Genomic DNA, 11,082 nt, shown 5'->3' with positions numbered 1-11,082 from the left:
CAAGGAGGATGTTGATCACAGCATCATGTTCTCATAATTGATCTTTAAAGGTAAGAGTGTTTTCAAGAGTCTCTTTGTCTTCATCTGCCTGTTCGACCTGCAGCTTTCAGCCTGCTGCCTTTCTCCACTTCTTCCATTGAGTTCAAGGCAGATGTCTCTCTGTAAATTAAATGGTTAATTTGACAGATCAAATATTAAATGTGGACATCGGCTCCATGATGCTTTGAAACATCGAGCCGAGGCCTCTGGGACCCTGACACGTCCGCGGTGCAAAGATATTCTCTTGTAAACGTTTTTGAGAGATGCTCGCCCTCCAACTCGACAGACAGGGTCAATTATTTCTGCTTGAATGCTGCACAGTATGTTTTTTTTTTTTATTTATAGTAGAATAAAACCTGAGGAGCTGGGCAGACCTCTCGCTCAGTTCTACATAGAAGCTCTACTACTCTTATAAATATGACAAATAATAAACTCAAAAGAAAGGGAAATTACAGATTTGAAAATGCATCATCAGCAAAAGAATGAAAGATGAACGTATCGAGCAGAAGGTGGAAAGGAAGACAGATGACAGATCAATGAGGCAAAATAATCAATGGTGTTTTCTAAATTAAAGATGAGCATGTCCACAGCTTTCAAATAATAAACATAAAATAATAAACAGATGTAGTTTGGTTTTAGCTTGTGCAGCCTCTGGTTAGCACAAGTATGATCATTTCAGGAAGTAAATCTTTTACAACATAACGTAATAAGTTACAATAAAACAACAATCCTGTAATAATTATGTATCGTCTTCGATCCTTATATATAAATTCTTTATTTCCATAAGGCTCCAGCTTTGGTTTAGTACGTATACAGCAGGTCTTCTTTAAAAAATCTGTAACCCATAAACTCTGATCCTTAATTAATGCTTTCAGTCGTAATGTTCACAGTAAATGCAACAGAGTGAGTAAACGTACCTGAACATTTATAAATTTCCATCATTGCGACAGGAAGAATAAACAACAGTCTTTTGAAAAAGGCTCGAGTCTCACTCTAGGATTTGTTCCTGTGCGAGATCAGCTCCACTGTTCCCATCTCATGTAAATCATGTCCAGCATTCGGAGCCTTCAGCACAGATGTCCTGCTGGCAGTCTTCGGCCTCGCTCAGGGTCAAACTGAGGTCAAAGGTCACCACACCCGGCAGGACTGTGCTCCTCGATTCATAATTGATGAGTCAGGACAGCTGAAGGCTTTCTGAAACTCCTCATAGTTACTCATGGCCCCGATGACTCTGCAGGGCAGCAGTGATAGTAAAGGTCAGGCTGCGCATACATTCATACAGTCATCAGCGTGTTGCCTACATTCATCCATTCATCCGTGTTTCTGCTGATGTGCTGACCTGTACTTTGGTGGACTATGGGCGCCTCTGTGGATCTGGTCTCTGGCTGCCTCTGGCCTGTACGCGTTACACCTCACCTGCAGGAAACGCACACAGTTTGAGTTCCCCACCGGATGCATTATCAGCCACAGATCTTGCATCGTCCTTACGTGTGCGTAGCTCAGGAAGAAGAGCTGGTTGTTGTTCAGAGCGACTCCAGGCAGCAGAGGCTCCTCCACACCACCCCTGCTCCTGTCAACCCACCGCCGGTAAGCCTACACGCAACCACACACACGTCTCACTTCAGTCTCACTCTGACTTAATTCCATCTCATTTAATTCAAGGTGTCACCATTTACATTCACAAGCCTCCAGTTAAGTGTTAGGGAACATGTAGGTGTTTATACCCTGAACGCTTCCCTTATGCCTCCGTTGTCCGCTATGTTTTCTGCCAGAGTCTTCTTGCCGCTCACCTGCGAAACAGACCATCAAACCTCTTTGCTTATCAGAGCGTCATGGCTCTGAATCGATGAACATGTTTATTCTGCTCTAGCGTTGACTGATGCAGCAGTGTCTTACGTTCAGAGCCGCCTCCTCCCAGTAGTAGTTTTTATACTGATTAATCATACATTCGGTCCTATTGTTGAAGGCTGCTACAGATACGCTGCTCCACCACTGGTCCAGGTTACCATTCTTGTCATATTTGCGACCTGTGTGGGATAAGTAATAATAAATCATAATTCAATATAACGACCTTCATAAAATCACATTAAGATTTACTTTTTACCATTATTGTCAAAGCCATGGGTTAGTTCATGTCCAACTATCACTCCGATGGCTCCATAACTCAAGGACCTGGAAGCAGACAGAAACAAGAGCATCCTCTAGATAAATGATGGGTCTGGAACCGCTTTGATCTGTTAGCAGAGTGCATCACATTCCTTTCATCTCACCTTGGATACTCTCGACCCCAGAAAAAAGGCTTTTGAAGCTCTCCAGCAGGAAATCCTATGTGAGAAAACCACAATAGCTTGTTTGTGTTGTTTAGCTCTGTCACAGCACGGTTCATTGTGCCTGGTAGGGGCTTCAGAAAGGGGGTCAACATAATTAAGTATCAACACAGTATCTTACTGATCTGATTTGTAGAAGAACTGTAGAAGGCATTAACAGTCGTTGGGTTTGTGAACCAGCTGAAACACAAACAAGCACATTACTGGGAGGACAAAACAATGGATGTAAGAATACTGCGGCTACACAACCACCCCACCACTCACTCTGTACGCGGCACCTTCTTCCTGAGCAAGTCAAGGTCTGACTGGGCGATGAACTTCAGGGTCTGCATCACGTTGCCGTAGTAATCCGTCTCCCTGAACTCCAACTGGAAAACACAGCAGAAACCTCAGATTTGATGACTGATTACAACCAATCTCAAATCAAGCTAAACCAGTGTTCTTCAAACCTTCTTCAAATCTTCATTGAGGTAGGTGTCGTTAAGGATGAACTCAGGGTAGCCGACCTTTGCCAGTACAGCGTGAGCCTTGAGAGAAAGAGTTCCACCAGATGTTAAAAGTCAAAAAATCTACATATATTTCAATAGCTTTGTATTAAAGTAACTAAATGTTGGATTATCTCGTTGCTCGTTCCTGCACCTGCAGTGTAGGATTAAATATCTACATCCAAGCAACAGTCCGCATACAGGCATATTCAGTTTAAAGAAGTGGGACATCTGGGAGGCTGGAACCAGATGTTGCTCTGCTAGTTTGGACAAACGGGTGGATTGAGTCACATCCAACCCGCCAGCTCAGAACCAAGCTGCACACATGTTGAACAGCACATGAAGACTGGAATCACGCAGGTTCTCTTGCCTTTTCTACGGCTCGCTGTTTCGTTGCCTGATCCATCCAGTCGTTCTCTTTCTCTAGCATGTCGATGAACGCCCAGCGAACGCCTTCGATCAGCTCTTCCATCTGAAACGGGAGCAATTTACCGAAGATCTAGGAGACGGCGTTCTGTCCGGAGCAGACTGCAAACACACACGCACCATGAGTTTCTTGTCCTCCTGGAAGTGTGTGTTGACAAAGAGGCGCCCGGTGGCGTAAACAAGCGAGCTCTCCACGTAGTTGACACATTTGTCCCAGCGCGGCGTCAGAGAGGTGGTTCCCGTGGTCACCTGGCGGGGGAGGGAGAGGCAGACAGGGTGACTCGTCTGTTCCCCTATAAATCACAAGTGAAAAACAATTTTTTTACCAACCCGAGCAAAGTCGAGGTATCTGTAAAGGAAGCGACGGCTCAGAGAAGTAATCTTGGAAAAAATGGTCCTCCACTGGACATAGTTGGCCACAATCCTGAAAGCAACATTCATTAAGTGCGTGTGTGTGTGTGTGTGTGTGCGTGCGTGCGTGCGTGCGTGTGTGTGTGTGAAGTACCTGGGATCTGTAGCGTTAATGAGCTTAAACAGATCCTTGAAGTACTGTGGAGCTCGGACAATGACGGGCTCAGAGGAGGAGATGGACCGAGCCGGGTCGCCTTTAGTCTCCACCACAGCTTTTACGAAACCCAACCAGTCAAACTGCAAAGTAGACATATGTCACTGACAAAATCATTACAAAAAAACACTTAAAGCCAAATATTAGTGATCCATGTAGTGTACATCTGTATATATTCCCAGCACACCTGTGGGATGTGGCGCTGGAGCCGAGACAGTGTGTATCTGTTGTACATGCTTTCACTGGTGCGGTCTTCAGACGGAATCAGAATCTGCAGACACAAGCACGAACGTCACACTGCCGTGACTGACTGGCATGTATGCACACATTCGTCTGCTCTACTCAGCACAGTCACGTGTGATAACACAGCCGGGCTTCAATGAGCCCCAGAGGCCGGTCACTTCCATACATTAGCTGGGTTTAAATATTATGTGACGCGACATCTTTACGTGAGCAAGTTTGGTCTCGAAGGCGAGAGCGCTCTCCATCTGGGCCAGCGCCGCCTTCTCTGGAGCGCCCAGCATGACGGCGGTGTCCACCATTAAACTCAGCAAGGCCGCGCGATACTAGAGAGACGAACAGAAGCACGCGAACGAATGAGGAGCAACGCTTAAAGTAACATTTACAGAATATTGCATTGAATATGACACGTTTAAAAATGAGCCAGAGATAACAAGTCTCCCAAAAGCAGACATGTAATGCTAATAATAATAGACTAGACTTTAATAAACACTGGATGACTCATCTGATTATTTCATTGTGTAAAAACAGCTTAACATTCATTAAAAGGTCGAAATCATGAGGACACTCTTGCCCAAAGAACAACTGCCGCCTGTAACACGCGGCCGAAATCGTCTGCAACAATTTCTCACTCAAGCAGAAAGGAAATAGCTGCTGAGGGCAATGAAGGTTTTACAAGACAGGTGAACAGGGGTGAGTGATGAAGCAGGAACTCACGGCCCGGGCAGAGGAGGTGTTGGTGGTGTAGTCTTCCCTGGAGGGCAGGGACAGGGACGCCTGGTCGAGCTGCGTGGACACAGGAGAGGACAATCAGCTGCCTGAGGACGTGTTCGTCCGGTGGAGACGCTTCCGGGCAGAGACCTGCGGGGGTCTGACCTTGATGATGTAGTGGGAGGAGTTCTTGTCGTCGGGGGAGACGTACAGGCGGACCAGGACGCTCTTGCTGTGCTGGTTTCTCACCTCCGCCAGGGTCCTCAGGAGGCTCCACTGACCCGCTGACCACTGGTAGTCCCCACCGAGCCCGTCCCCCACGACGGGCCACCGGAACTCTGGCTGCCTGAGCGTCCTCAGCATGGGTTTAGCATCCACCTGCTCCAGCACACCTGCGTGGGCAGACGCCACAGAGTTGGGAGGCTGCAGCTCAGATCAGTGTTTGTCCTGGAGTCCAACAGTAGTGTATTGATTTAAACGATCATCTTCCAGCCTTGTGCTCTCAGGGCTGTTTTCCGTTTGTAACCTCATATCTCATTGCTTTTCCTTCGGCAATAACCCAGATCTGTCAGAGAATCAATAGAGGCTCATGCTATTTTATATTGTCGCTCCAGTGTCTGTGCCTTTGCTCCTGACTGATAGAGCGGTTTTGGATTTCAGGGACATTTGGGCCAGGGCTACTTCAAAGAGCTCTTTTTGCAGGTAGAGGTGGATTTCAAAGATAAACAAACCTTTCTTTAAAAGGTTTCTGGTGGCTGGATTTATGCTTTCTTGGCCGCGAGGACGTTGCAGCTTCAACCATTGACGCTCTGACGATCTCACTCAGTAGCGTCTATACGTAGGATCCAGGTGGACAGAACCATCCAGTAAATGAAGGGAGGGGTGGAATTTGGCCAAAGAGGCAGAAATCAGCTGTAATTAAGTCTTATTTGTAACTATTTCACATGTACATTTATGATACCTAATATATTAGTGCTAATGCTATTATTAATTAAGCTGGTCTCTGTGGGTCCCTCGAAGTTCGTGGGCCCTTAGAATCATCCTAACCCTTCCTAGCAGCGCCTGTGTCGGATACCTCTCTTCTATCTGGGCTTTTCTGGGCAGATGTTAAAGGATCATTTTTCAGCTAACAGCAGATCAAGATAAAATCCTTTCTTTATGGACCTCTAATGTGATTTGTCTCAATTTGCTTGTGCTGTGCTGCTGCTCTAATCAGGAGAGTGAAATTTAGTGCTTGTGAGTGGAAAACATTTTGGGGGGGGGGACTGGCAAATTCGCAGCCCAGAGGAAGTCACAAAGATGCTTTCACTAAACTCTGACGCCATTTATCATTAGAAAACGGCAGAGTCTCATTTTTAGCCGGCGCTGATGTGCTGCTGCGTTAAATTGGTGGAAATGATAAACGCTGCCTGCAGCAGGTCGTTTCGGCTGACAGTAATGATAACTAAAGAGCTGCTGACTGTGTGACGCTGATGACGGTCGCTTACAGGTCACACTTAATTTTTTTAGAGTCTGGGGTCAGGAAGCCGTTCAGATACACTACAGCTGCTTTTTCATTGCAGCTGATGCTGATTTAATGACAATGAGCTGAATCTGGACCAGGGGCTTAGAAGGATGCTATGTCAACACCAGCATCCATAAGTTGTCTCTGTTGTATTACTTACACACTGAGGACATAATGTGGTTACACAGTCACACTCTGGGGATTCAGCAGCCATTTGGAGGCTTGATGCTCTTTTCTACTTTGGGGTTCGGTGGGATTAGGTCTTAGTCTCCAGGCAATTCATGTCCATTACTGCAGTATCCTCCTGAGTGAAAGTGTGCATTGTGCATTAGACTCACTCTCGTTCATACAGGAGCGGTAGAGGATCTTGGCCTTGGTCACGGCCTCCAGTTCATTTGGTTCTGACGGAGCTTCCAGTAACTCTGAGAAGAAAAACGACGATAATGTCATTGATGGCTTCAACACCGTTAAACACAAAAACACAGGCGTTGGCTGACGAGGCGGTTAAAACACACCCTTCAGTCGGACGTCGACGTGCTGCCGCAGCCACGGGTAGATGCCGTACGACGACGAGTCCTCGGGGATCGGGTTCTCCTTCAGCCAACCTCCGCAGGCGAAGCTGTAGAAGTCCTCGCAGGGGTTAACGGACCGGTCTATTTTACTTATGATGGACCCAGCTACGGCAGAGGAAGAGATTATAAATACAACACCGCACAACCAGTCAATACAGCTGCTCCATCTCTGCTCACCCGCTTCGATGCATTCTGGGGTCAGACAGAACTCCTCCTGGTGGGACTTCTGGGAGACTGAGAGGAGAGAGACGAGTATAAACAGTATCTGGTGCATTTCGGTCATGTTTGTAACAAAGGCTAATTTACATACACAATATGAGCAGCTTCTAAATTATGATTTGATAAATGAACCTGCACATAAACACACCTTACATACAGATAATTAAGAGAACTGTGTTTCTGCCCACAGGAAAACATAGAATTAGACAAAAAACAAAACAATTAAGGCCCAAAACTACATACACAGAAAAGCCACACAATTTTCTAGGTTAGCACATGAACACATGCATCAGCAGCAGCTGTAAACAAGAACCAGTGGATTCTGTTCTCTTGCGGTAAACGGACTAAAATACCCTCCACGTGCAAAACTACTGTGCTGTCACACCACTAATTTACTTAGTGAAGGAAGCAAAAATATCCACAAGCGTAAATAAAGCCCAGCGGCGGCTAATGACACTGTCGTAGGAGGTTATTACAGCCGCGCGTAATGAAGCACATTCCTACAATCCAGGCTCTATCAAACGGGGATGAAAACAGAGCAAAGTGCAGTGGATACAGCTGGAGAGAACCCAGACAGACTAAACAGCTGGTGGACTGATGGTTTCAAACTTCAGCCTGTAGCGAATCTACAACCACAAGGTGCCTTCAGGCCCGGGAGCAGGTTCCTGAGCAGAGAACGGACCCAAACGCCGCCAGGAGACAGAACACGCCTCCGTTGTCCATTCTGCTGGCTTTACGCACTCACTTCCGTCCTTAGACGCCTGTCAGCCGGCCTCGCGCCCGGAACCACCGGCGTGTGATGTGGTTCTGACCCACGGAGCGAGCGGACAGATTTAGAAACCAAAGCCCCGTCGTGCAGGGACGAGCGGAGCGCCGTGTGACCTGCGAGGTCGACTCGTTCTGTTTGTCCTGCGCCGGTTGCTCAACGCTGTGGCCACTGGTAGTAGGAAGAAATAAACACAAAGGCTCAAAGCTTCAGCCGTTCACGAGCCACTTGGCCTGAAGCAACCTCCATGAACCGGCTCCCTCCCTTCAACCCCTGCCCCTCAAGAAATGCACACGCAGGGGCTTCAATCCGGCCTCATCACTGCAACATCGAAACAGGCCACAGACACATAACCCACATTGCGTGACTCGCTCTCTGGGCTCATTAATAACCAAAGGGCATCTGAGCGGCCATTGCTGCTCCTGGTCACTCGAAGGAAGGTTTCCGTTCGAGTGGGTGTGCGGTGGCGCATATAGGCACATAACATAATTACACTTCAGTGGCACCACAGGAATGCTGTGGTAACATAACAATGACAAGACGTCCCCCACCCCTGCACACACAAGTACCCCTCCCAAGCTTTCAGAATGCTGAAATCCTGTACTACACTACTACATAGTACTAATACACACGAGGAAAGTAAAAGCTGAAGGTTGAGGTTTTCACCCTTATTTTTCGAGGCCTACAGGTGCAAGCCGCTGCTTCTCACAGCTAATTACTGAGACTCCTAAAAATAAACCAATAAACACAGCCGACCCACTCCTCTGCCACAGGATTCCCTGCTAATTAATTTCACATTCTGCAGGACACAATACCCACAAAGTGTCAACACACGCATTCCTTCCTCAGCTCCCACTGTCCAATTCCACTCCCACGGTGCAGCGGAGAGGCAGAGGTTGTGTATGAGCGTGTAGGCGTGTATGAAACCCTATAGGACCCAAAAATAGTTTGACACAACTTCTCCGCTGTCCCTCCAAAGCAGTGCGCTTACAGGCCGCGCTATAATCCGAGGATACTATACGGCACGATTCCGCAAGAATCCTCACAAATTATAACGCGGCGTGAGGGCAAACGTGCGTTGACTTACCCAGTATGAGCGCGAGCAGCAGAGCTCCACAGAGGCACACACACATGGCCAGAGCGATCCTGTACAGACGACTGGTGCCCTTCTCTGGTTTAACCCCACCGCCTCCTAAACGCTCCAGCTCCATGATTTACACACACACACACACACACACACACACACACTCACGCACACACACCTCGAAGATCTGTGGTGGGAATACATACAAAAAATAAGTTAGATATTAAAGTGTCAAAGAGAAAAACTACTTTCAGAAAAAACAAAGTTTTTCCCACTTTCTATCGCTCAGTTTGTTCCCTCGTCTTGTCCGGACGTCATTAATTTCCCTCAGTGTCTGACTCTTTCTGCTTCTGTCTGTCTGCCGCTACTCTAACTTCACCACAGCTCCTCTGGTCTGGCTCCCTCCCTCATCACTACTCCTCCCCCCAACACAACCCTCCTCTCCTCCCATCCCTCCCTGTAGGAAAAAAGAGACCAGGCTTCCCGGTGAGATGAACAGAGACCATTTACTAAAATCACCGGCTAAAGCCAGAACATTATCCATGTGGGTGCATTAGCGTCTGCACATTGTTAGTGGCGTAAGCACATGTGAAATGTGTGTGTCTAATCTCATGTACACAACAGCAGGGTGTTCTGCTCCAAACATTTATCAGATCAGACAGTCAGTGGACCAGAACATAATTAAACACAGGACGCTGATTCAAATCGATTAATCTGATGACGATGACGACGTTGTGGCCTGTAACAACACATCAGTGTTTGTGTCACGGCGCATCCACGGTTCCTTTGAAGAGACAGATGTGCTGATGTTAATGACGCCACAGCTACTGATTGGTCGTCAACCCCCCCAGCGCTGAGGCCACAACTCTTTCTGCACGTGCTCATTAGGGTTTGGGGCGTCTGCCAGAATGCCCGTACATGGACTTGACTTCCTGCGCTGCTACATACACCCATTCATCATCCACAATGCCATTGTTCACTGGAGTGACTAAAAATCACTCGAGGTCTGTTTTTAATTCTTATTGTTGTACATCTCAGACCTTCCCCTTTAGTTTTCGTTGCTGCTGCTGCTCATTTAGCCTCTAATCCTCAGCCACAAAAGCAGAGCTCTCTAAGGATGGCATCAGAAATGCTACTTAAAAACTAAATCTAATAAATGTGTTGGAAAGGTGACGTGCAAGTCGCGCAGAAGCCGGGACACATGAGACGAGTGACAGCGGTGTGAGGGGGACCTGAATGCTGGAATGTGACCACATCTGAATGGGATGCGTCTTCCTCATGTGAGCTGAGATACGGTGGAGTTATCTACAGGAAAGAACAGGACATTATGAGAAACAAGCATCTAGTTTAATCTGTCCTCTCATAAAAAACAGAAAACCAGAAGCAGTATCTCATGACGCATGTTTAGGTTTTATCCATCAGACAGCTTGGATTAGCAATAAGTTCCTTCAGCTAAATTTAGGAATACAGCATTTTAAAATAAGTGACACTGTATAAAACCTGCTGAACACAAGAGCTGTTATTTTGAAATTGTGGGAATGTTTGTAGGGAAAAGTGCAGCGCTACATTAACTGGAGCCCATCTCTCATGAGCGAAACAGAACACGCCTGCTTGAGCCCCTCTCCTCCTGCTCTTAATCACCATCCTACGTGTGTTTACGCAGACATCGCGCCAGGCCGTCAGCAGCGCGAGATAAGCAGGGGAAACAAACACGCGAGATCTGATGATCAAGACTCAGAAAATCAAACTTTAAAGCCTTATCTGGACTCAAGGCCCGACAGCTTCCATGTGCAACATGTTCTGATCCTCCCACAAACTTCCCTAATTATTCAGCGATAGCGTCTCCAAACAGGCAACAATTATGAACCTGCTGACAGAGGTGTCTGCTCATCGTAGGTCAGAGCGGCCTGTGGCGGAGCTAAACGTTGTGGGTATTTATATGTCTGAGGGAACACCCAGCCAAATTACATACGTCTTTTCTGGAGCGGAGGAAAGGTAATTACCGCTCGAACACTCAACGGCAGCGCTGCGGTCTGGGACCGTTACTAAATGCATGAGCAGCGCTTGTGTTAGTGTCTGAGGGCTACAATGTGTTAATGTGCCGAGGAGGACGAGGGGTATGAAAATAGACAGGCGATCTGCAG

At 47.2% G+C, this 11,082-nt stretch overlaps 1 protein-coding gene across 2 annotated transcripts; it reads right to left on the bottom strand.

Annotated features, from left to right (window-relative positions):
• Positions 1-360: 360 nt before the first annotated feature.
• On the bottom strand, positions 361-9,329 carry phex (phosphate regulating endopeptidase homolog, X-linked). Of its 2 annotated transcripts, XR_005897641.2 has the most exons (24): positions 9,214-9,329; positions 8,942-9,125; positions 7,047-7,103; positions 6,813-6,974; positions 6,636-6,719; positions 4,959-5,185; positions 4,800-4,868; positions 4,292-4,408; positions 4,030-4,113; positions 3,783-3,925; positions 3,608-3,701; positions 3,398-3,526; positions 3,222-3,323; positions 2,816-2,893; positions 2,631-2,734; positions 2,488-2,546; positions 2,310-2,364; positions 2,144-2,211; positions 1,936-2,066; positions 1,764-1,829; positions 1,528-1,632; positions 1,379-1,455; positions 957-1,270; positions 361-874 (listed from the first exon to the last, which is right to left on the bottom strand). XR_005897641.2 is itself a non-coding variant. In XM_029149231.2 (23 exons), the coding sequence occupies exons 2-23, from the start codon at positions 9,063-9,065 to the stop codon at positions 1,168-1,170; spliced, it is 2,238 nt and encodes a 745-aa protein (XP_029005064.1). In that variant the 5' UTR covers positions 9,066-9,125; positions 9,214-9,329; the 3' UTR covers positions 361-1,167. The 2 variants fall into 2 exon arrangements, 1 of the variants encoding a protein (XP_029005064.1); XM_029149231.2 differs by having other exon boundaries at positions 361-1,270.
• Between the last annotated feature and the right edge of the window lie 1,753 nt (positions 9,330-11,082).

This window comes from Betta splendens, chromosome 4 (genome assembly GCF_900634795.4).
Source record: "Betta splendens chromosome 4, fBetSpl5.4, whole genome shotgun sequence".
NCBI lineage: Eukaryota > Metazoa > Chordata > Actinopteri > Anabantiformes > Osphronemidae > Betta > Betta splendens.
This window is presented reverse-complemented; position numbering and strand designations above follow the sequence as displayed.

Bases quoted from the DNA above. Each gene is read 5' to 3' on its own strand.
- phex (XM_029149231.2), bottom strand. From the start codon at position 9,065: ATGGAGCTGGAGCGTTTAGGAGGCGGTGGGGTTAAACCAGAGAAGGGC. The intron at 5,186-6,635 runs GTGAGTCTAATG...CTGCCCACGCAG, and splicing joins CCGCTCCTGTATGAACGAGA to GTGTGCTGGAGCAGGTGGAT. The intron at 1,633-1,763 runs GTATAAACACCT...GGTTGCGTGTAG, and splicing joins GCATAAGGGAAGCGTTCAGG to GCTTACCGGCGGTGGGTTGA.